Here is a 27634-nt window from a genome sequence, read left to right on the forward strand (position 1 = left end):
TATGGATAATCTTTAGGTAAAAAAATAAATACACATACCTTTTCCTTATATATTAATGCATCCCGTCACCAATTTGCTGCGACAAATGTTATGCATTTACCAGGCTATGTGGTATTTTTATTGACCCTTGAAGAATTTATGGGTAATTTCGAAATTCAAATCTTCATATCGTAATACAACGAACGTCATTTGTAACAAAAATGAAATCAGAGTGAATAAAAATATATTCTCTAGCAGTTAGGGAAATAATTATTTTTAAATCCGCTCGGTGCAAGGATGAATATATACAGCGTGTGTAATGCTGACTACAAATTAAAAGAAAGGGAAAATCACGTCGTTTTGAAATGGATGTGTCTGACCCGCGCTGTGATAAATCATCAACTAAAACCAACGATGTTTTTTTTAATTGTGCAGCCTCGGCCCTGAATATATACTGCACACACCATTTACGACCTTGATAACTGCATTTTATTCTTTTTTATTATATTTTTTTATTCGTTTAATCACTGTATAATCAGAACCTGTTCCGGCTCGGGGCTTAAAGATATCAAGCCTCAGGGTGAATCGTCTAAATGAAACGCTCATAGCAAGGAGTTAAATATATGCTATATATAAATCCTTGCTCATAGTAAAAGCCACAACAAAACCTTACAAAAAAAAAAAGAAAAAACGCACAAAGAAACTATAAAGAAAGGCATAAAAATGTTTCCCTTTAGATACCCGTAGTGAACCTCAACTCTTGTCTCGAACCACGCCTCCATGATAATGCTATCAGTTGATTGGTTGATATCCATCGAACACATTATCGTGCATTGTAAATTGTTTACTCATTAATGCATTTACATTGCTGTGGAGTTAACACGAATTGCGTAAAAGTCTGAAGCCATCTCTCCCTGAAACAGGTTTGTACACATATTTTATAGTTTTGATTTAATTGGTGTCACGTTGCTTTACATGATTATTATGTTGTCTTAGTTCGATCTGACAATTAACCCAGTCTCAAGCAGAGACCAAAAGTAATTGGACAATTTTCTGAAAAGTATGATCGCAACTTACAGACCATTACATGCAGGCCATAGTGGAACATAAGCGTACGCTAGTCCTGGCTATATATTAGCGGAAGAAAAAAGGGGGGGGTAATTTATTTTTTATGTAGGATTTATCATATTTGTATTACAGAACAGCAACTAAATAGGAGGTTCTGAACAAAATGTATTTTTTTAAATTGGGATCAAAGATTGTGTGTTTATTTTTTTTACAGAATATTTCCTGTTTAATAAAAATACATGTAAATCTTTCCAGCTTATAAGTACATGTATTTTTCAAAAACCTTATCAGTACTTTCATTTCCTTATAGAAATATAAAGTTCTTGATCTCCCTTTTTATGAATTTGTGCTATTATTGTATGTAACTCATTGTCACATACACCTTTTTTCTTGGAATCCTATGAGTACTTAAAATAGCAACAAAATTTTTATTTTAATTCATTAACTAATGACAGGCCTTTGGGTCTACAAAATGCACTTGTACATTTAGAGGGGGTTGAGTATGGGTCATAAATTTGTACAAAGGGCTCTCTTTATTAAAGAGGTTTCTTAAGTTTGTAGATCCAACCAGCACCACCCCCCTTTTGATTTGACAATTCATTCAATGGTTTACACGAATGCATGTTCCTAATGGGGATTTTAAAGGGGTTCTTTGAAAAGTGGTTGTCACAACCTTTTTTTATGGAATTGTTATAAATATCTTTGGCAAATCAAGGTGTGGATTCAGATTTATTATCATAGGTGGCAGACCCGGTGAATATCCTCCCCCCCCCCCACCTCCACCCATTTGGAAAACTATCCCCCAAAAATGTCATATAATGCTTTGCTCTTCCTTTATTTCAATTAAGTTCCCCTAACCTCAAATCCTTAGAAATCTTCAAATCCTGATAATGTACCATTCAAACACAGAGTACATAGATGAAAACTCCCAGATGTAGTGAAGAATTCAGATCATTGATCGTAGATAACCTGTATAGACTGTGGTTTATAACATAACTGTTTATTTAATTGATTTTAAGTCTGCATCAGATGATACAATTTCTTACAATTGCTATTTTAATCTACAAATCAATTTTCTTTTCAGTTTTTGTTAGGAATTCAATTTATACATTAATGAAAGGGAAATAGATAATTTAGACACATTGTCCATGTTGTGGTGATGTTGAGTCTGTATTAGTAGGCTATCAAATTCCAGATGTAAATTCCTGACTGGCAAGATTGAATTTAAAAGAAGAGAGGATGCTTTTGAATTATTGAGCACGCAATTTGGTTGACTGAGATACAATGTAAACAAATTGAATGACATATAATGTATTCAACAAAGGATGAAGATTTACAAATCTTTCGTTTTTATTGTTTGTGTGCTTAATTTTCACATAGTTCATGATTGAAGTTCCTAAAATCATGAAAATAATGATTGAAATTTGACAAAAAATCACAGTTGGAAAGATGTACAAGTACACATGAAGATATCTAAGAATAACCAACATGTATAATAATTAAATACATGTATATGAGCTACATGTATTTTTTTTTGCAGTTCTTGAGCAGCAAAAACAATTGAAAGTAGAATTGTATACATGTACTTGTACATGTACATGTATGTGGTGTTTTGATAACTGAGTAATATATAATGTGTTAGTAACTTGCTCCCTGTTGAAAAGTAGATTATAAATTAATATCACCCTTAGCTATAATTTGTTAGTGAAAATATTTGAACATATGAATGTATGAAAATGTAGTCTTTGCATTTATAGGCTATATATTGACAAAAATTCTTCTAGGAATATGTTTGTCCTGGAGGTTCATGTTCAATTAAGAATTCAATAGTTTTATTATTTCCCAAATGTCCTGCTATTTACGATTATTATTCATGTGTATATGAGAGATCCCATATTCTATGAGAAATCCAATAGATGTCTATTTCATCAAATGCTAGCTTGTCAATTTTCATAAAGATTAAGTGGTTGTAAATGGTAATTGATCTCTCAGTCCATTGATTTGCTGTTGGGACTATCTTGTATTTGGCTGACATAGTTTGTAGTTACTATATGCACTTATACCATGAAACCATAAAATTGAAATACATTTGTTGCATAGTGTTTATTGGCTTAGCATATGTTTCTGGGTTTGACATTAACATTTTGTAAACCTTGTCCTATTGGGCAAGTTGATGAGATTTCAACTTGCCCATTACTTGAAAACTACATGTACATGTATGTTGTCCTTAAGTTGGAAAATACATGTGCATAAAATTTGGTTGCCCTTCATGGAATTGTAATTAAACTACTTGTCTGTATGTTAATCATATCCCCTGCTAAAAATATTGTAGGGTTTTACTTTATAGGAATAATCCCCTCTGTCTGTCTGTTTGTCCGTCCATGCTTCTGTCCGCATTTCTTGTAAGCACAACTCATCATAAATTACTAAAGGGATTTTGATGAAATTTTATAGGATGGTTGGGACTATCAAATGAAGATTTGAATGAAGGAATATAATTGCTGTTGGAGGACTCCAAAGGGAGATGATCCAAATTAAGTGGTTTTACATGTTAAAACCTTCTAAGCATAACTCTTCCTAAACTGTTGAAGGGATTTTGATATAATTTTATAGGAAGGTTTGGCATCCTACTTTGTTTATAGATGTGCATGACAGAACATAACTCCTTTTGGATGACACCGAAGGGAGATAATCGAACAAGTGTTTTATATTTATATGTACATTGTAAATCCATTTGAAGATGGAGATAATGTAAACATACTCATTTTCCCAGATTCATGTGAACATATTTGCTGGTATCATTTTTTACAAAAATTTATCAGCATTATATAATGTATACCAGTAGTGTGAAAAACATTTTTTTTAATTACAGTATTCCCTTCGTGAGCTAGCTTGCTCATAGTATTCCTAGTTTTACTTGTTCCAGAATATAGGACAACCCTACATTTACAAACTTGTATGTAAAATTATAGAATCACTAAATAAATAGATGAATAGATATAATTTCTGATGGCAGCGTGCTATTGAATGTACTATATTACATTTGTTATTATAACCCTGATGAAACCACAAGATAAGGTTACTGATAGAGGTTAAGGAATGCAGTGTAAATATTGTTTGGGGAGACTCCCTGTGTAAAGAGTGTGTTGGTACATTTACAAACTTACATTACATCATGTAAACTGTATACATGTACATGTACATGTACATGTACATGTATGCAATTTAGGGTTTGACACTAACAGTATTCCGGTAGTCCTGTGCCACCCTAATTTGAGAGAGGACTACCCAGAAATTTTAATGGGTAGTCCTTTTGGGCTACCTAAATTTATTCTTAAAATCTTACTATACCATATGACAGGGCTGAAAGATTATTTTGAGGACTACCTAATTTATTGATCAGAAAGTCTTTTAGGCTACCTGGCTGAAAAATTTAGTGTCAAACCCTGATTGCATATGTACTAGCCTCTGAATAAAAGTTGTCCCTGTAATATGGTAACCTCAAACCTGTCTTAGCAACCACCTGTTTTCAGCATTAATTGTCTATAATAGACTATAATGAAGTACCAGTCTGTCTAAAAATCAGACAGAAGGTGATTCATGCATGTCAAAAACCCACCAAATTCAGTTTTGTTTCTTGTTCAGAAACAGTTACTGATCACATAACCAGTCATTGTTTTTCATTTTGTTGTTGCCATTTTCAGATAAATATTATATAGATTGTACATTGAATTGGCACATTGGAAGAGTTGTCTTTCTTGATTTGGTTTCAGTTTGTTGATTTTAGTGGGAGATGAATGTATGATTTTCTAAAAAGTGCAGATCTGAATGCAGAAATGACTGTCGTTATGTGAAAGTGTAGCATTTGTAGACTGAAAAAGCATTGCTTGTTCTGTGGGTTTTTCTACTCCATGAATCACTTTACCATTGGTAGTGTCTGAATTTTATGTGGACTGGTACTTAAAATACCATTTTGTAGATAGTAGTGCATTCTGCATAACGTTACCTGTATATCTAGATCACGTTGACTTACATGTATATTACTAATGTTATACTCCCTTTTGGAAGGTCGTATAAGACAGATTTCACTGCCTTTGACGATTTTCATGGGAATGTCCTTTTATTTTTGAGAACAGAAACATTCGAATAATGAAATTTTTTTAATGACTAGATTGGCTTTAGGTAGTACATACTCATAGGGTAAAAATTGAGTTCCTGTACATACTTTAAAAGAACATGTTGTTTTATTTCCAATATCAGATTTATATGTTCATGGACATTTTTGTATTGGCTACATGTACATATACATGTAGGTGAGGCGATGGGATCATACATGTAAACAATTTACATGTATGCATTGAAACTTTGTATTCTAAAAGTAGAAGGTGTAAAGTTATGCTGAGTTGTTTTTTTTTCGCTCACTATGTGACATTTTTACTCTTTTTAATTCAGGATGAAGTTTCAGTTGGCTTTGGTTTTAGTGGCTTTGGTTGTAGTTACATCTGCTGGCAGAAAACACATAGATGATGCAGGTATGTGTACTGAAACCAAATAGCATTGAACAGACTGGTTGTGAAATCTTAATTATTAATGAAATTAAAAATGACATTTAAAAAGCACAATGTATAAACAAACAAGTAGGAACAATCAACAATTATCTGAAAAGAAAAATAGACAATGGTACAATATACATGTAATAAATGTGTACTGTATACCAGTTTGCAGATACTTAATTTTGTTTTTTTTATACCCTGCCACATGAAGTGGCAAGGTATCATGTGTTACCTTCCTAAAATGTCTTCCAACAGTTTTCAAGATGGTAATTTGAGAATGGATTGATCAATTATTTTTTTTTAATTTTGCATAGCTGTTAAGTACCATAAAATAAATATGCAGTTTTATAATTTTCAACTAAATCCAAAATGTAGCATTCAAGTTGGGTCATTTTGAACATTTTCCCATCCCTACATTTTTCACCATTACATGTACATAGTAGGGTATCACTTAATGTTCCATTGATAATAACCTCTTATATTGTAGCTGAAATAAATTACTAACAAAAATAAGTACTGTATATATTAGATAATGATTGTAATTATAAATTATGAAAGGTGATACATGTATATGTACTAGCAATATGGACCTGAAAATTTTCTGAACTACTAGTATGTGTACCTATTCATGTATTAGTTACATTTGTAAATATCGACATAAGGAAACCATCAAAACATCATTTTTAAAGTGATTTGAATGTGAATATTTGCAAATCACTTTGTTACCCTAAGTCCTAAATAGAAAAATTCCTAGATCCTCATTTAAATAATACTTTTTTTTTTTCAAAATTAAAGTTACATAGTCTGTATTTCAGGTTGCAAGTTTGTCAAGGGGGAGTGGAGTGAATGTGATTCCAGCAATCAGATGAAGCGAACTTTGACCTTGAGAGAGCAAAATGATGGCTGCCCAGCTACAAAAGAACAGACTAGATCATGTAAAGACAAGAAATCTAGTATGTGTTGTTGAACATGAGTCAGTCTCTGTTGATGATATTTGAATCATTTTGCTAATTTGCCCTCACAGTTTAAATTAGTAAAATGCAAGATGGCTACTAAATTAGTTTTGGTATCGTTCCAAATGTTGTCCTTGTGTGGATCCTACACAAAATAAGCTGAAGTTAACACATACTTTATTTCCTGCAAAAAGTACCTTCACACGATAAATTCTGGTTATATGACTTGCCTTTCCCTTGTAAAATTTAATGCAGGAAATAGAAAGGTTCAACCGGTCTCACTCTTTTTAATTCGCTAATTTTGTTAGCGACTTCTTGCACTTGTAATTTCAGTACTGTACATTAGTATTAGATTTGAATAATTATATTACTACAGCACATTATGGTGTAGATAGGAGCTATAGATCTGTCATTTCTAGCTCATACTAGATCAAAATGTATCTCTTAAATATCATACACGTGTTCTTCGTTTGTATGTTTACTTGTATGAGAGCGGAAAGTTTACACTAAAAGATGAAATGATCTTTTAGTATTGAACTCTCTGTAAAATAGCGGAGAAATGCCTATTCTTAGATTCAGAGGTTGCCAGTTGTATTTGGGTCATCACAGTTACAAAGTCACCCAATTTTAGAGCATATTGCAACTTGGCTCGAGTTGTTACCATTATGGATTCACTTTAAGTTTGCCGAACTTAGCAGATTGACAAACTGTTGCATTACTTCTAAAATGTTAAGTATATTTTCAAAAAAAGGAATACATTTATTTTGCTAGTAATGTACGATGTCAAAAGGTGTGAAATGGAAAAGAACATGAATGTATATTATCAATCATCATCTGTGCATAGTTTTCTTTAAATCGACTGGAAATCTTCTAGTTTTTTGTGACTTTTTTTAATACTGAAGTCCATACGTATATCTGTGCTAGGGTTTTAAAATGGTGAAAATGAGAAAATCACTTTTTGATTGGGAGTTAAAAGTTTAGTAGAGCATTGGATTCACATGGATGTCGAAGCAAGCTAAAATCAGTTGAATAGAATATTTGACAATTACTGAACTTGAAGTCTTTGATTTTATATTCTCATTCTATTTGTAGAGGGATGTAAATACCGGGCTGATGGTGATTGGTCAGAATGTGACACAGCTCTCAATATCAGAACACGGAAAGTTGTCTTGCACAAAGGAGATTCTCATTGTGCACTTGAAAAGACAAATGAAATTAGCTGTGACAAATATCAAGAAATAGTAAGGAGAGATGAAGAAAGGAAAAAAGCCAGAGAGAGAGCAACAGCTATGAAAGCAGAGAAAAAAGTCCTTAAACATATGCAAAAAAAGCTGAAACAGTTAAAGAAAAGTATGTACTATGCTTTTCTGTGTCTTCATCTTCCTAATTTGAATAATCTGTGGTTTTAGGTTAAAAGTAATTGTGTAAAAATTAGATTTACAATACACAAATGATACTGTCATTCAGCTAGCTCATGTATTATTCAGCAGATTTCCCTCAAACTTTTATAAAGTGTTCCATTGTTAATATAAAAGCTTGGACTATTGTCATAGACATTCATTGGTGTGAACAATTTTTCGGGAGGGTGACTTGAAGTGAAAACCATAGATTTTTGTTTCATATGATAGCACCTTCATCATTATTTTTTTCTTTAATTTCCTTCCAACTTTGATGAAGAGTTGGTAACCGCAAAAACTAATGTTTTTTTTTCGTCTTTTTTTTTCAAGAAAAAATTGTTAAAAAGCATTTTTTTATATGTTTGTATTAACATTTTAGATATTTTGCATTTCTTATTTAGTTGGATGCCAATACGTAGAGGAGAAATCTCAATGCAATAATGAGACTCAGAAAGTGACCTTGACCTTTACCTTTGAATCTGGATCTGATCCATCATGTGTTATGGAACCAGTAGAAGTTTCATGTGAATTGCATGAAAAGTATGAAAAGATCAAACAAGCTAAAATGGAGAAAAAAGAGAGAAAGAAGAAGGAGAAAATGGAAAGAAAGAAAAACAAAAAACTCAAAGACAAAAAGAACAAAAAGGAGAGAAGAAAACAGAGAAAGAGTGAAGGTTAGAAATGTGTGCTCTAAGTGAATGCTACAAAATTGTAAATCAATTCCCTTTGTAAAAAGATGACAAAAAGTTTTATTGAAACCTTTAAATTGGTAAGAAACTGAATCTTTTTGTAACTTTCAGAGATGAAGTGTTGATTTACAATTCTGTGAAAGTTTAGATAACATTAGTCATGCATCTTGTTAGGATGAAGTGTTGGAATCTGCATGAATTGTTAATTATTTTATTACCTGTTAATTAATACATGTACCTGTAGATTAGCAGTTATATTACTGATTTTGTGACAGGACTGGTTCAGATTACTTACAAAGGAATGAGCTTATTTTACGATACATCAGGTTTGCATTTTAAACAAAAAAAACTGGGCAAATCTTGGCCTATAGAAACTTACTTTAAGAGGTTTTTTTTACATTCCTTGACTACCCTTTTAGATTTCACAAGAACATTATTGCCTTTTATATGTTAAGAATTTTTTTCATATCAAATTGATGGTTACACAATACAAGAAATCTGAATCAGTTCTAAAAGTTACTGTTGGATTGTTTATATATGTATTTTGGCTATGTAAAATTAAGTCACCTGGTCTCTTCATTGTTTTAATGTTTTCTGTAATACCAGGGATGATTGCCCTTGAAATATAAAACAGATTCCCACTATTCAAATCCAGATTTTACTGTTATGGATTACTATACATGTATGTTTATATCTGGTCTTCCCAATTTCTGCTTCCCTTTTGTTCCTCATAAAATCATCCCTGGTAAATACATACACCATTAGTGCTTTCTTTGCAAAATAATACATGTAGTTGTTATAAGTACATGTAAGTTTTTGACAGAATAGCTATTATTAAGAGTGGAGTTGATTGAAACCATTTAAAAATTCACAGGCAGATGTGTTAATTCATACAAATGTGATCAATTAGACATTTACATTTTTTTAAAGTTCATTGGCAATACACTGTTTTATACATTTTTTAAATTCTGTATCTGAAATAGGTGGACACCACATATATTTGATGTAATTTTATATTAATAACTGCATTGCCAGTTTTCATCCAAAGTTTTGATGTTCTGATAGTTTTTAATAAGGATGTTGCTGGCTCAATCTGTATTTTCACATATTTTAATCTTTTTTTTTTGTAAGTCTTTTAAAATATTTTGCATGAAATCCCCACCGGTGTTATGAGCTGCAGTTGTCAAGTTTGTATTAGAAGCCCAAAATACATGTACATCCACATTTATATGTACATGTAAGACCAATAATTTTTCTTACTGCTGGTCACTGCCCACCAATTTTAATAGTGTCATATTGGTGAATCAGGCTTTATATGTTATTTTGTACCAATGTATACATGATATAGGTTATACATGTATTATCAGCTCATGTAAAGAGCATTGTCATTTTCAAAGTGATTCATTCAGTTTATACAGTATTACATGTATGTTTTTCATGCTAGTCATTTAATTTGTCCCATTCCAATTAACTGCTTAAAAGTTCAAGGTCTGAGTACATGTACATGTAGTAACATTTGATGACATTATGTTGAAAGTTCAATCTTGCTAGAATTTGACCTATAATTGCACTCCCCATTTTGTATTGTTCCCAAGATCTAATAGTATACCATATTATCTGTTAATCTGTGGGTCACATGAAAATTTTTGAAAGAAAAAGTCAGAGAGAATCCAAGTGTTAACATGACCTCAAATGGGAAATTGTAAGTGGACATTATACCTGTACATTGTATATTGTTGGGAAAAAACTACGTTTTGTAAATAAATTGAAAGAAAGTTCCTAAACCCATGAAAATAAAAACTGCTGACCAGAAAGACGAGCGTAATTAATCAAATAACGGTATTATATTGTCACCTTCATGTATTTATATGTTAGTTTTATCCGTAAGTTACATTTATAATGGTTTTATGTACCGATGCTTTTATACTTCTTTATTGTGCTATTTAGCAATTTTTAGACATTAAAATTGTTTTTATGACACTTTGTTAGTTATGAAGAATTTTGATTTAAGTGATATTCCTTGACAGAAGTAAACCTTGTGGTATGTCATGACTTTTAAGGTAGCATGCTTGCCTTGGGCATGTTGGATGAAAAGAGGTCCTGGGTTACATTTATAGAGAAGTTGTACCTGTATATATATGAGTTTACAATCTTATTTTATGCTCAAACTAATCAATCATAATAAAAACAAACAAACAAACACACATAGCAATTCAATAAGTTGTTGCGACAGTTAAAAGTAATATTTATTTAAAAAAAAACCCAAACAAACGAAAATGTAAACGAAGAAAGTCCCTTACATGCAATAACAATATCATGGTAAATATTATAATAGCAGAAAATCGTTATTACATAATGTCAGTAAACTTATAAACCATAAACATGTACAGCTTGCAGAGTGCATGAAGTAGAACACTTTGCATTGTATATAAAAGATAAATAAACATACAAGAAGAGTTCCAAAATATAGGTTTTGTTGCTGTACAGGTGTTTATCTATTGTAGAGAAAGCAAACTTGAATGATGAAATTATTGCCTTTAAGTCACAGGTACTTGGGTCACCAATGGTCCCAACCATCCCCTTTTTTCTTGAGAACCATTGTTTCAGTCTGTTTGTTAATTTGATTGAAGATGGTATATTTGCAAGTTTCTGGGTCCATTCATTGAAAATATCGTAAAGGAATTAAGTGTTCTATAGGATTCCACTTTACTGTTACCCGGGGCAAGTGCAATTGTGGGAGAGTTGATTATTATGCCCCATTTTTCCTTTGGCAAGTAGAAAGCTTGGACTTTGTAAAGGATTTGTTAAGTTTGGAAAGAAACTTCAAGTGTAGGAAAGTAAATCTTCATTTACAGTTTTCCTTTTGTAACCTTAATTTTGAAAATTTCTAGAACACTGCTGGAATGTGCAGTACCAATATCTAATAAAGAAGATCAACTTTCTACAGATACTGAAGTCAGTTAACTTGACTATAAGTTTATGGATCTCTTTGACATCAACCACAAAGTACCAACAAAGGAAGGCTGGAATTAATTTTTGGGGTAATGAATTGAACCAATTAGGAATTAAGGGCCTGAGCACTTTCCTAATGGCCGAACAAGTGAATGAACCTCTTCTAAATTGTACTACAAGGTGTCATACCACAAAGGAAGATTAGGACTGACTTTGGAGTTGTGACTTGATCTGAATATGAAGTAGAGTGAAAGTACTATTGTTCGTTGGGTACCAGTTTTTGTGGGTTAGCCATACCACAAAATTAGGTTTCCAAGAGAAAAAGATATTACCATTGATGTGTATACTGAAAACCACAAATTCAAGAGCCAACGAACTTGTGTTTCTTCCCTAATCCACGAATCAAAGTACTTTCACTGTATAGGCCACCAAAAAGGCCTGACAGAAGCATTTTTCCTGTTTATTTTTTTCTGGATGATAATGTGGGTAAAAGAAATTGACCTCTTAAAATTGTACCACAAGGTGCTGTATCCCAAATGTAGATTTGGATTTAATTTGGAGATTGTGACTTGAATCATTTAGGCATTAGAGGCCAAAAAGGATCCGCTTTGGTTCTGGTCAAATTTAAATCCTGTATCAGATGTCACAACCAAAACCTAAGTGGTTTAGCTTGAATTGGGCATCCATTCTTACCTAAACTATTTAGGGTTCAATCTTTGTTGTTGCATCAAGCTGTGCCATGGGAAGCATTTGTTGAGTTATCAACAGGTGCTTCTGGATTACCTCTTGAGTATCCTGTGATAACACCTGAAGTATACTTGTACAAAATGTACAATACTACAATTAACTGGTGTATTCAGATCTCTCTATGGATAATAAAATTATCACTATGAAGCATATAGTAATGTTTACCCATGAAGTATAGTGACATTTTGCTACCTTAATTACTATCAAAATGCTATACATCACAATGATTCTACATGTAAATCAGAGTACAACATAAAGTTTAATGGTCCTGTGACCTTGACCTATAGATGAATTTGAACTCAGTAGGGTTCCAGATCTTTCAAGAACTATAGGTACCGGTATATACATAGCTTGCTCATAATACATTGAAGGTTATTGATTTTCAAATATGATAAACATTTCGCAGATTGATAGATGGAGATTCAAATCACAAATATTATGTAACTTTAATCATGATACACTGGTGAGAGGTATGTACTGTATCACTATTTATACTTAGCTATTCTGTTTGAGCAGTCAAAATGCATTGACCGTATATTTGTAAGTGATATACAGTCACTGACTGAATATAATTTCTGTTGTGATGTCATAAACGTTACATTGTTTTGTAGTTGCCAAGATGTCACCCATTTCAATAAAAAAAAATTTGGGGCTTTAAAAACTATTTTTCTTAAAAGATTTTGTTGCACTATAAAGACAATAACAGTGTACTAACATGACAAAAACTTTGATACAGAAATTCGACTCAAAATGGTGAAAATGCTTGGCTCAGTCTCACATTTTCCCGTGGTTTAAAGCTTCATCCGTATATCTGTTTTGTCAGGTGAGTACACTGTTATTGTCTATTTAATATCACAATTTGTTTAAGCAGTAGTGTAAATATGTATACAATTGCCCATTCAATACTACAGGTAACCAACAACTGGGTAAATTGATGCAGGCAAAATAGGCTAAATACAAAAAAAAACAGGCAAAATAGGCTAAATACAGAAAAAACAGAAGATATGGAAAAAAAAACACTCAATACTGCAAGCCACAATATGGGTTTTTCTCTTTTGGTGACCTTTGCTTTTATTTTAGAACTACAAATTTTGTGAATACATTTTATTTTGACAACCATCTGAATAAAAAGAACCAAAACAAATTGAATTAAGCAGGATTTATATTTTCTCTATTCTACACAGCTGGTTAATAAAGGTGTTATAGAATGTATTTTAACAAGAAGGGGGTAAACATCAGCTGTATTGGTCCTTGAAATTTCAACAGCCCAATACAGCTGATTTCGTCTTTGGCAAATACAACTGTCTTCCAACATGTTACAGGGCCAATATAAAAAAAATATAACCCTTTTATAATTGTACTGTCAATCTGTGACATAAGCAATCATTTAAGTATACAGTACGATTGTCTATTTAATTTTTTTTTTTAAGTGGATTGCACTGGACCACCAATTTTTAAAATTTCAAACAACCATAATTCAAAAATATGTCTCAATTATGGCAGTGTACATGTACTCTATACTTTTTCTTCTTGGTAAAATCTATAATTAATCATCAAAATGAGCTTGATAAGTGGCAATTTAAAAAAAAAAAAAAAAAAAATACATCTTCATTCCATTTAATAGTGATTGTTTGAAAACCACTAATTATCTGAAGAATGGACAGATAAGGCATATTTCCCTGTATATGATAACATTAGCTAGAAGAATTAAATTAGAACAATAGTCATAACAAATTTTCTATCATAATTGGATTTGACTATGAAAGTGAATTAATTTACTGTTCACAGGGGCAGATTCAGGTGAGGGTGTGACAGGCTTCCACCCCCCCTAAAATTTGCAAAGCATGGGTTGTCAGGGGTAGATTTAGGCGGCTTTCGGTTGAAACTTTTTCTCACTTATTTTACCACAGAAGATATCTACATTGAACTCACTCTAGAAGAATATTTCAACAATTAACCTCAAAAAATTTTTCACCTCCCTAATCTAAAATCCTGGATCCACTCCTGGTTGAGGACACCATTTATTGTCTTTGTGACAAGTCCAATTGCAACATTTAGTTACAATTTTTAAGCTGATTTAATGACATTTAGGTATAAACTCATGTTTACCTAAATAAAGGACAGTACCCAATGATTGAAAGTACTTAAACTTAATGTTCATGACGAGCCCAGTTGAAATACGACATCAGACATCATCTATATGCAGGTGACCCTTTAGCCTCCTTTGAGCCCCTTTTTTGGTATTTTCAGTATATTGTGCATGCTATTTAATTTATTCCTTTTAAAATTTCACTTACACAGTGAAATGGTTACAATGCTTTGATAAGTTTTGGTAAGGAAACATTTTAAAAAACAAATTTAAAGTATACAGATTTTATAAATGATCCAACGTATTTTATCTCATGTGTAAACTAAGGAGAGCCCTTTTGAAATTGGACAAACCACTTGTTAAAAATCAGCTGATATGAGATCCAGTTTTGACTAGTTTTTAACCAGATATTACAGGAATAGGAAAATGCCAAACAGGCATGTGTCTAATGTCAAATGCCTGTCAATCATTACTTCACCCATGGGGCACCCAGTAGGGGTGTTGTAAGGTATGTTAATAAACGGGAAAAGTGATAAATAATAAAAAAATATGTTTGTTAAATCTTATTTTTAGATTTAATTCCTGATTTAACTTTAAATAAATAAGGATTGGTATGTACTTGAATGTAGATCAAACCAAATACTTTTAGTAGATAGATTTTCCCAATTTTTCTCAAAGATGCCCTTGAATCAACATACTCTCAAATTTTAAGATCTAAAACATAAGACACCAGTCTTAATTTCGAGATAATTGAACCTAAGTTTAAAAAAAAAAAATTAGATTCTGAAAGGAATTTTCCCTGTTTTGTTTAATAAACTGGCATATCAAATTTCTTTAATAATTTGTATAAAGAACACTTATCTGACATCATTTCATATTTCAGAAAAAAATTGGGGTCACCTAGTTAACAATTTTTCCTTGTAATACTGAAAAAAAATAAAACTCCCATTACACTTACTTGCCAATTATCTCCCCCTTAAAAGAGGGTTTTTAAAATAAATTATTGTAATTTAACCACAAATAGGTTTATGCCAAAAAATCTTATTGAATAATTTACAGACATTTCTTTTGCATCATTTCAAACACTTAAATACATACTTCTGTATGATTTTGCAAGATGAAAGAAAAGAATGCTCTGGTCTCACTAACCACTTCCGAGGCAAATGGCCACCCCTACGTAGTACCAAAAACACACTGAATCTAGACATATGCATTGTAAGTGCATTATTTGTGTGTATTATGATTAAAAGGAGTCAAAATAAAGCTGAGAATGTGTACTATAAAATCATATATGTAATTAACTATGTAAGTGTATGAATATTGTTTACATGTGTGAGTAATTTGCCTTCATGCTGGCAGTTAGCAGAAAAGGTAAAAATGTGGATTTTCAGTATTATTTATTAAAGTAAATTTTGTGTAGAATTTCTACAATCATCGTACCATTAGCATAATGATTTTGGAAGCCTTATTTTCCAAGCTTCGCAACTGTATGCAACTTTAAGATGTCATCTGTCCTGGGAATTCACAGTGAAACTTTGAAAATTACTTTTTTAACATGTAAAGTAATGGAAACATTAGAAGTGGTTAGTGAGACCTTTGTGCTATAAGAAAAAGGGATTTATAATGTATGGTCTTAAGGACACTTTTTGTAGAAATCAATGCTTTCAGTAGATCGTGGGCATCAGTTATGACCATATTTGGGTGTAGAAGAATGTGATACACAGCTTAGTTAAGTTAGATTTTACTTTGAATATTAGCACCTTAATGAAAAATTAAAGCATGAATATATTGGATACTTAAAACTTTTTTTTTCGATGCAGTCAGTATAATTTTGCTTTTTGCCCTTTGACCGTAAAGACACTCTTCCATGGAAACACAAGTCGCCTGATCACAATTTTGTTTCAAATACTGATAACTTTTTGTGGCGTTAAAAAAAAACTGTATTGAAAATTGAAATTGCATGCCATGTGTTATTTCCTGAATGAAAAGAAGAAAAATATAAGTGAACGAACAATTTTTACAGCATCTGCTATCTTTTTTTTAAGGATGGCATTTGTTATTAATACCTTATATAAATAATTTGTTGCTAACTGTTGTATCTGTTTAAAATTAGACCTATCAATTGTTCCAATGAAGTCACTGTCATCTGAACAGAAAGTAGAATGGAGTGTTGGATAGACCCTATACATGCAGTGACCAAATGAAACAGTCGATAGGTCTAATTTTTATTAGATTCTATGATAACAAATTTAAATTTATTAGATACAATGAATTTGTTGTCAAGTGGATAAAGTTATCAACAGCAAAACAATCAATTTCGACTAATCCGAACTAGACACATCAAGGTTTGACTGTATATGTGTGCTTACTTTTCAATATTTTTGTGGAAGGACAATTTTATGCAAAAAAAATAATACAGTAAAACCTGTATAAACTGAGCACTGATAAATCTGAAAACCTGTCTAAACCAGATACTTTTTAAAGTCCCTTTATATCAGTTTAAATATGATCCTTGGTATACCAAAACCATACTTAAAGTTCGTCCAAATTTTGTTGTATATCTAAAATGGCTCCCTATAGATGGATTGATTTCCAAGTTGGTATGTGGCCTTATATACATGGGGCATATGTTGTAAGCAATTTTAGGTGCTGTTCAAAATCAGCTTCCTGTTTTTTTAGGAACTGCTATTTTTCACTGTATGGAACAAGCAGGGGTATATCTAGCATGACAACATGTTCAACTTCACGTTTTTCACATTATGATTCACTCCTACTATTTCAAAACCACAAATATTCAGTTTTAAAGAATATCAATCTAACTAGATTGAATTAGAATTGTCATTAAATGGCCATGGAATTTACAAAAATGCCAACCACAAATTTAATGCATTGTTAGTATAATCTTCCATTTTAGGACTTCATGGTGTGAATCTGATGTACTAGTAGATTTTTGTCTACTGAATTTTAGGGATATTTGCAGTGTAATGTGTTACAAAAAGAATTTTATTAGTCTTAGAGGATTTTTATCAGTATCTATGTATTGTAATTAAGTAGGTAGCTAAATGCTTGAATCGATTGTGAAATATGATGCAAATGCTACATTTAACTATGAATATATATAACCTAATAGCTGGTTACGAATAACCCAGAAATTTATTGACCAGATGTGGCTGCTATAATTGCCTTATATGTCATTTCTGAATTAATGTATATAAAAAATATACCATGGAAGAACTGGTTTTTATGGTTTATTATTTTCCCTGATTATTAATTATTTTCACTGATTGTGTTTGATGGGCAAAGCACAAATTTAAATTCTAGACTGAAGTTATTTTCAATGGCAATTTAGATGCCTCAATATTGAATTCCACCAATTCAAAATTACATGAACTAGCAAAAAAAAAAATGATAAGTCACAAAATTTGATATCTGAGAATAAAAGTACTTATAGGGTACATTGAAATGAATAAAGAAAGTTGCATTACATTGCATTCAACAATTTTTAGCAATATTCTTTTTCTATGGGTTTACAGTTTTGAAATGATTCCTATTTAAGGAGGTAGATCTTAAAAATCATTGGAACATTTGTATTCAGCATTTTACATCAATCGTATGTAAGCATCTAATTAACTTGGATTCATTTTATTCTGCAACAAACGAAAGCTTGAGAGGCTTTGGTGAAATTGAATATGATACAAACATGTCATTGATTTCATGAATTATGTCCCTTACCCTGGGTCTACCTCCTTAAAACAAGTACTGTCTTTAAAAAAAGATAACCTCTTCTTTTTATTTCGAAGTTTCTACATTTCGTTCAAGAAATAACACATGGCACACAATTACAAAGTTACAATACATATTTTTTAATGCCATTAAGTTATCAGTATTTGGCCAATCAGGAAACAGAATTGCGATCAGGTGACTTGGGTTTCCATAAAAAAGCGTCCTTAAGGTCAAAGGGTAAAAAGCAAAACTATACCGACTGCCCCCAACGGAAAAAGGTGATTGATGTATTCTTCCAAAGTAAGTGGGAGTGAAAGAAGTTTTACTTGCATTGGGACCCATAGCTTAAAAGTGATTCCCTTCAAACTTTTGTTAGCAATGAAAGCTTACCTGGGATATAGCAATCAGTAAAGGGGGACCACTTTTTGTGGAAGGGGCTTAGTTAAGCACCTACATTTTTTGAATGGATTTCCGTAAAATTTGTTGAATGGTCAATAAAAGCAAGATGCTTATTTGGGATTGATTTTCACAGAAATTTGCTGAGGGGGAAACTTTTTGATAAGATTTCAATCTAAATATATCATTATATATCTTGCCTGTACGTGTAATTTCTTTTTGATTATTTTTGCCAATAAGTGGCTTCTAGCAGGAGCCAACTGCAGAATGAATTTATAGGAGTGTATTGCTGTAGAAATTGAAAACAAATCTAGCTTTGGTCAGATTGCATTTCCCTTAGTCATTTTCTTGTCAGAGAAACCTGGTTTAAGTAGATGCTCATTCTAGTATAGGAACTTAATTGACGTATCTATTGAATAGGGCTTTGTGTAGGTGCATGGGGTGTCATGAACACTATGGTTCTTCAGTTCAGTACAAATTGATGAAAATGCAGATTTTAATTCCTGAACTGATGATGATTGGGGTTTTTTAACAACATTGAATACCAATACAGGCCTCTCACGGTCGATGTTAGTGGGTTAGTAGAACCAACTGGTGTTGGTGGCAGAGCCCAGCCTTCGGGATACCTGAACAAAGAACTCGGTCAGAGTATGTCCTACTTGCGGCTGGGCTGCTGTGTTGACGCTCTGGCCTACTCCCAGACCCCATGTGGGTCCGAGAGCATTTCCCCACTCTAACTGTTTGGGAATACGTCAACGTGAAGAGTGAGAATTCCTGAACTTGCAGATGAGTTGTATTCATACACAAGAAGCAATAATGTTTGAATTTGCAAGCCTGCTAAGCAAATGAGGTTTATTCTTACCCGCGAAATCATAGAAAAACCACTACTTTTTATGAATGACATAACAGGATGTAGGTAGAGCCTCAATGATAATCAAAATCTCAACATTCACAAGAGATTACCTCACATTATGTCAAGATGGGAACAAGATCAAAGTAATTCTGAGGAGGTGGTAATTGATTGTTAAGTAGATTGAGATAAATTGAAAGTATCTAATGAGATGGAATAGGGCTTATCATGACAATTACAGAAAAACAGATGTTAGAAATTGGTACAAATAGTTTCCTTCCTGTCTGTGAAATCAATGTCTTTGATTGTGTTTAGTACAAAAGGAAGTTGGGCAAACTTTAGATTTTTTTGCCCCCCCCACTTTTCCACTTGCAAAGGCTTAGAAAACTTAAAAAAGTTACAGTATATTAATAGCATTATGAATGACCACTGTTACTGATTGTATGTATGTCTGTATATCTGTTCTTATATTTTGTAATTTGCAATTCTCTTTTGTTGGCAACATTCTAATATTTTTATCATTAAGGGTGTTATCTTTTAAAAAAAAAATCATTTGATGCAATCTTATCAGTTGAATATATTTACCCCCTCTGCAATACAATGATAAAATTTAATCTGGGTGTCTGTTCATCTGTGCCCTGGTTCATTGCTCTTTGTAAGGTTTCCCATGTCTAAGTTTATCAACAGGTTTGGATTAGATTTAAACAGTGAATTTCTTGAATATGTTTGAGAACCAACAATAACTTGCTTATATTTGGACAATTCTCTTCCTTGCAATTGCATGGCAAATCGAAATGTCTTCAAAACTTGTTTTCCAAACTTTCTAACACCTTCATTTATTCATGGATTTGGATGAAATATATTCCAAATGTTATACTACTGTAAACTTCTTGGTCAACAATAACTGGCTAATATTTTGAGAGTTATCTCCCTTGAAAAATTGAAATTTCTTCATAATTTGTTTTTTAAGCAGTCTCTCATCTACATTTTTATATTGATTTGGATAAATAAGGTGCATATCATGAGTATCTCCTTACTTTTGAAAACTGGTGTAGGTGGATGACAATGGACATGTTCTTTTATTGGCTCATCTGGCGTTTAATGCCTTGTGAGTTTTTGTCATCACTTGGCAAAAGTTGTCGTCCGTCATCTGCCGTTTACTTTTCTTTAAATATCTTCACCAATATATTCACCTCTGAAAACAATCGGTGGATTATTACCAAACTTGGTCAACAGCATCCTTACGTTATCAAACAATAGTATTGATTTTATAGATCAAGCTCAAAACATGGCCCTGTTGCTATTTCTACAGTTACCTTAAAAACTATTAGAAAAATAAATGGGACTTTCCTTCTGCAGCTTGAAGAGCTCTACAAAAGTCTGCATCGTGTAAAAGTTGTCGGGCAATTCTTTAATGTTAATGGCCTTGAAAGGGGTAAATTGATGTTTTTTTGCAATTTTCGACTAATATCTTGAAAACTATAATAAACAGAAAAAATTTTCCATTGATGACATGATATTTCAAATAAGTCCTACAAAAGTCTCCATCAGATCAAACATTTTTTGATGACTCCTTGTTAGAGTTATTGCACTTGAAAGGAAAAAAGTTGTTTTTGGCTATTTCAATCAATATTTCAAAAACTATGAGAAAATAAAAAAAAACTTAAAACTGATGAAATGATCCTTATGATAAGGCCTTAAAAGCTTTAAGGGTCAAAGTAATTGGACAACCCTTGTAAGAGTTGTTGCCTTTAACAGTTGAAAAATTTGTTTTTTTTGCAGTTTTTAGCTAATACCTTGAAAATTGTAATAGATAGAAAAATTTCAATTGATGAGATCCCTATGATTAGGCCTGCAAAGGCCTAAATTGGGATAAAGTTGTAGGATGACTCCTTGTTAAGAGTTATTGCCCTTGAAATGCAAAATAATTAACCAGGTGAGTGATTCAGGCTCCTTGGAGCCCTTTGTCTGTCTGTTTAACAATATAATGAACCTCATATAATGAAGCCTTTTTGTTGCCATTGATATTCGTGACCGTAAGTTGTTTACCAATTGCATGCAAGCTAAACCTTATAGAATGCCGTTCATATGTAAGATGCTAATTTTTACATCACCTTGCCCAAATGGCAGTGTGAGCTATTTCCATCACTTGGCAATCGTCATTGTTATCGTTATTGTTAACAGCTTTTCAAAACTCTTCTCCTCTAAAACTGCTTGACCAATCAGAATCAAATTTTTTCTTAGGGTATTCTGCACAGAACTGATGTGAGGGTTTTTTACTGTTGAAAAACATGGCTCCTAATACTAAAATTAGAACAAAAGGGTCGGACAGAAGTTTTTCGCATATATATCCTAAACCATTAAGTTGAACCAAATTCTCACTGGAGTTAAAGTGTTCAGCAGGATGAGATCTATCTTTGGTCAAAGTTTTGTTTTAATCTGTTAAGCCATGTTGGAGTTGTTGCCTTTTTCAACATTTTTTCCCTATTTTTAATGTTATTTCCTTCAAAAATCTTCTCCTCTGAAATTACCAGAACCATTAGAACCAAACTTGGTATGAATATTCCTTAGAATATTTTGCATAGATCTGATATCTGTTGAAAAACATGGCTGCTGTTACTAGAAATAGAACAAAGGGGTAAGTCTTAAATTTTGCTCATAACTTTAGGTTCAACTAAATTCTTTCATTTGCTGTAATGATCCTCATTATATTGCTTACAAAAGTCTGCAATATCTTGAAAAATATAGAAGATAGAAAGAAACTTTCAATTGGTATAATAATCCTTCTGAGAAGTCCTACCAAAGTTCTCTTTTGAGTCAAAATTGTCAGACATCTTATTAGAGTTATTGCCCTTGAAAGGTGAAAAATGATGTTTTTAGCAGTTTTCTGCCAATATCTTGAAAACTATGATAGATAGAATGAAACTTTCAATTGCTGAAAGTTCCTACCAAAGTCTTGAGTCAAAATTGTTGGACAACTTCTTGTTAGAGTTATTGCCCTTGAAAAGCAAAAAATTAACCAGGTGAGCGATTTAGGCTCCTAGAGCCTCTTGTTATGATTCTGGTGCTTAAATTTGTAAAAAAAAGTTACATTATTGACAGGCTAGAAATTTCTCAGAGTTGGTCCCATGCCATCATCTTGGAATCCTCTTCAATATAAAAAAAAACACTGTTTTTGCCAAGTCTCTTTCAATCTAAATTACAAACTTGAATGCTAAATAAAAATTATATGCACTTTGTTAATTATCATGCTCCTAGACTTCACCCTATATGATATTTGATCTATATTGCATGTTTAGCTTTTAACATTTTTAACATTTAATCATAACGACATATTCTTTTCAGCAATTCCCTTTCAAATTAAATTAAAAAATAAGATTCAACACAGAAGTTTCTGTGTGTCTTTTCCAAAAGTTTCAGCAATATATACATGCCAATATAATGCCATATTATAGAGTGTTAATGTTTCTCAATGATCTAAAAATTGATAGAGATATCCCTTGGTACTTGATAAGAAGATTCAATCGTTTGAAAATTATGTTGTTTTATTTTTCAGGTAAATGCAAATACCAAAGAGGTCCATGGAGTGATTGTGATATCACCACGGATACAATGAAAATGACCATGACCTTAAAGAAGGGAGATGCTACAAAGTGTGCAGCATCAAAAACACTCAGCAAAAAGTGTAAAAAACGTTAGTAATTTTAATGTATGCATGCAGTTTAGTAAGCAACTGTTTAAAATCGTAAATCGCTCCTTCTCTTCTAAGCATATGTTATTTAAGGGGGACACAGTAAAAACTGGTCAGCTTGGAGTCAGAATAATGTGTCAGAGTGGATCGGCATGCCTACTTGTGGGCTATTGCTTTTGTGAACTAGCATAATAATGATCTGGCTCAGCATGTTGGACTAGTACAAATCAGGTTCTGTTCAATTCAGACTAATTGAAATTAGATCTATCAGTTGTTCCATTCAGTTATAGCATTTAGGATCCAACAACACTCCATTCCACTTTCTGTTCAGATGACCTTTTAAAATCCTTAGGTTTTCCCCTTTGAATAATGCTTTCAAAATCATGATAGATGAAATCTGATTGGCTGATCAGAAAGGTCATCGAAACATAAAGTAGAATGGAGTGCTGTTAGATCCTACATGCAGTGACTGAATGGAACAATTGATAGATCTTATTGTGTTCAATTGGTCAGTCGTTCCCCTCCTAAAATGCATGAAATATCTGCCGTAGGATGTGAAACCATAATTAATTCATCAATAGTAAGATATTGTAAAAATAATAAAAAGCTGCTTTGGTATGTTTTTATTCCATAGAGCTATGAGTAACTTTATTTGCTTACTCGGTGTTGAGATGTCTAAAAATATATGTTTAACATTTTATTTGAAAAAAGACCTGATATTTGATATTTACGTTTTACTGGTGTCTGAAATTCAATTTTTATTTTTTTCAAAATTTATGAAATACAGCTTTGTTTGCACTCTGGCATGTTTGTTACAACCTTTAGTCTTCTAAGTGACATTCCATTGAATAAATTATTGAAAATTCAAAGTCCGTCATCAACATCTACAAATTACAGTCGAAACAGTTGTACCTTTTCCCTGTTTTCAGCAGAAAAAATGATGATTACTATGTAGTGTATTCTGTGTAAGATTAACCTGCATATAAAGACCACCTGTCTTATTTGACCATTATTTTGCTTTCCTTTGGTTGCTTTTAGGGGAGTTTAAAATCATTTTCTGAGCCATCCATTGTCGATTCAAAATGAACTTCATATACTTTTGACATATAATGGTATATACATTGATCACGCCAAGGTAAGTTAACCCTGCAGCATTTTTGTGCCTGTTCAAGTCAGGAATTTTGGCCTATGTATGTCTTGTTTCGTTTTCTCCTTTACTTTATTTTTTGTAACTTGAGTATATAGAAGGAAGTCTTTCTGTGAACCTGTGTAAAATGATGTCTTGGGGCCAGCTGCAGCTTGCCATATGGTGTGAGGGTTTCCTTGCTGTTCATTGAAGACCAGTGGGTGGTCTTGGACTGACATTTTCATCCCAGTGGGGTAGTTGTCTCTTTGACATATTCACCATACTTATTCTTGTTATATTTCATTGGAACAAAAAATTCAGTGTGATAAAATTTACCCTGTGCCACTCCTATCATAGGATCTGCCTGTTTTTTACATGGATTGCCTCTTAAGTGTAGCAGAAATGGCCGAGAAGTTCAGATTCTGTCTCAACAGTTGCAAACAGTAGTATAAATCCTGTATATGTTATCTGCACGTCTAGCAGCGTACACAGCTGTGTTGATAAAAAGTAATGTTGAGCAATTTCAAATATCCTTTCAGCTTGTAAATATACCACAGGAAAATGGGGACCATGTGTTCATGGAATTACAGAACGAGTTGACAGACTCAAGAAAAATAGTCAGGACATATGTGAATCTTTACGGAAGCTAACCAAAAAATGCAAAGGAAAGAAAAAGATTAAGAAAAGAAAAGGTATATTAAAGGCTAAATGAATTTTAAAAGAGTATTAAAATGAGGGACAAAATTAAGCCTGTAGAAACACTCAAGGAATCTTCACTGTTCAGGGGCAGATCCATGTATATCAGGTTAGGGAGAGGGAGTGAAAATCTGCCTCTGCTGTTTCAAACATTAATAATGATGAAATCATTCAAATTTGTGTACTAGTAAGGAAAAGTAAACTGAAACGGTAGATTCTCATCCAACCTACACAAAAAATATGGAGCAGGTGGTAGGATTTTTTTTCTTACCATTTGCTAGCCTAATTTTAGCTGTTTAAAGTATAGATACATTCTAAATCCATAGCCACATCAGTTTCAGAGAGTCACATAGAAATGAAAGTTTTGTGTGTTATAGTATCTCAATACTGAAAACAGATGCGAAAAGAATCCTAATTTTGAAATTCCTGCCCCAATTCTTTTTTTATTTTTGTCAATTTTTTAGGGACAGGAGGGGTGAGAATCTGCTAATTAATTTTATTTGGCCTTATTTCCTTGATTATACAGTAACATATTGAAATTTTTTGGCCGGGGAATCAAGTTCTACATATAGTTGATAACTTGTTTATTTTGTTGTGAATTCCTTGAACACCTGAATTTTTAGCAGAGAAAAAAAAGCTGAGTAACTCCATCAAACTCTAGTCAAATCCTCTCAGATACATCATCATTTAAATAGTACGATTCTAAGGCATGCTAAATTTTTACAACAAAAATCTTAAATTCTCTTTTATCTTGCGGATTGTATTACTTTTAGTATTATGCAATAAATAATAAAAACAGACAGCTAAATAATCTTTATCCAAAGTGATCATAAAAATACATTTTGTAATCTTTATCCTGCTGCAATGCTTCACAACTCATACAAATATCTCCTCTATCCAGTAGCAATCATTCATGAAATCCATTTATCTCTTTGCTGTAGCAACATTGTACTGATAGAATTACCAGCAATTAGAAAGGGGTATTTTAAAATGTGGTCTAGTGTGGGTTATTTGTTTGGCATATATCTTAAGAGATTTTTAGGGCCTTACAAAGTTTTAGTCAAATTGTTTTTTCTAAAAGTAATGTGTTTTTAATTTTGCAGGAGGTGAAGGCTCATTTTGAGTTAAAATGTGAAAAATTTGTGTTTAATCAAAATGTTGATTTCAGAATTCAACTCTGCAATAGCATCACAATGAATTCTGACTGCAAAACTCAATATTTGTATTCCCTGTACACAAAGTATGATGGTACAATGTAGATAGGTTAAGTTTCATATGTTAAATATGCATGAATAACAGTAAAGTTCATTCATATCAGGTCACTGCAAAAGGAAATATTCCAACTCAAGGTTTCAACATGATTTAATTCTGCTTGAATTGTGGGTATTCTCTTTGTTTACTTGCTCAGTAGTTGCATAGTATTTCTATAGTAATAAATATCTGGGATTAAAAGGACTCTTTTCATTCTGCTTTTTTAAGAGAAAAATAGTATTATTGTTACCACTTTTGGTTCATATACAGGCAAAATTATTTCACATGATTTTCACCTGAATTGAGCAAATAAACTTTGTGACAGAGTTCACGAGAAATTCGGATGAATTGAGTCTTCACATGAAATTCATGTTAAGTGAATTTTATGTGAAAATCATGTTAATTTCATGTGATGTATACATTAATTTCATGTGAAAATCATGTTAATTTCGTGTGAAGTATACATGAATTTCATGTGAAACATGATTAACATGAATTTCACATGAAAAATATTTGCCTGTATACAACTTAACATTTTCTTCAAACATCTTCTCCTCTGAAACTATTGGACAGTATTTAATGAAAGTTAGTATGGTTCTTCACATGAAATTCTCTTGGCATTTTGAGGTAAAATTCCCTCTGTCACATTGCATCAAATCAAATCTTGTGAACAAAGAAAAATATTCATTGATTATGAAATACATTTTCAAATATGTAATTATTTCCCAGACAACAAAACTGTTTTTCATACTTTGCTGTGTAAAATTATGATTCCATTCCATATAATCTGTCATATTTTACAATGTGCCAAATGAAAAATTGAGAAGATACAGATATGTGATTATTGTGCAATAAATAGTTTCAACAGGTGAATTTCATTATGATTTTGAGTTACAAAAATAATGTATGAGAAAAATTATTGATATCTTGACAGAATTAGTCAGGGGGTAACAGTTGTAGAAGATTGTTGTGATTTGTAATTAAAGGATGGGTCATAGCAATACTATATGCTTCCAAGCTCCACGCAGTGGTAGTCGTTTGTTTCCTCTCATACTAGTGTGAATTTCGAGCTTCAGAAGCTGTTTCTGAGCTTGATATGCTTCCTGAAGCATTCATAACCAACAGATATAGTTCAAGATGGTCATTCATTATCTTTACTTATAGAAATGCATAAATTTTGATGTAGAAATGTAAATTTTCAATTCTACAGCATGATGGGATGGGAATTTGCATTTCATATATAGGGATGGGGGATAGATATGTTCAATGGAGAGGTATGGGGAAATCAATTTAAAAATTGTTATTTATAGTGAGGGAGCATAATTCATGCCCTATATATGAAGATGCTTTGAAACATTAATTGGTCAAAATCTCTGTCAGAAGTGACATAAAACCGAAATAATATGTGTTGTTAGGAAGTGATTGCTTGAACTTTTGACACAAGCACACAATGTGCTTCATGAGAAAGAAATAT

General features: G+C 32.2%; 1 protein-coding gene across 1 annotated transcript in view; it reads left to right on the forward strand.

Moving 5' to 3' along the window:
• Positions 1-832: 832 nt before the first annotated feature.
• Positions 833-27634, forward strand: part of LOC148613699 (uncharacterized) — a 32341-nt gene continuing 5539 nt past the window's right edge. Inside the window, exons 1-7 of the mRNA XM_088587220.1 lie at positions 833-902; positions 5500-5579; positions 6416-6553; positions 7646-7903; positions 8352-8624; positions 22953-23090; positions 24753-24905. Of these exons, the coding sequence (XP_088443346.1) occupies positions 5501-5579; positions 6416-6553; positions 7646-7903; positions 8352-8624; positions 22953-23090; positions 24753-24905 (1039 nt within the window). The 5' untranslated portion in view covers positions 833-902; position 5500. The remainder of the gene's footprint in view (positions 903-5499; positions 5580-6415; positions 6554-7645; positions 7904-8351; positions 8625-22952; positions 23091-24752; positions 24906-27634) is intronic.

Source organism: Perna viridis, chromosome 6, assembly GCF_037379345.1.
Source record: "Perna viridis isolate PV_CMFRI_1.1 ecotype Kerala chromosome 6, ASM3737934v1, whole genome shotgun sequence".
Lineage (NCBI taxonomy): Eukaryota > Metazoa > Mollusca > Bivalvia > Mytilida > Mytilidae > Perna > Perna viridis.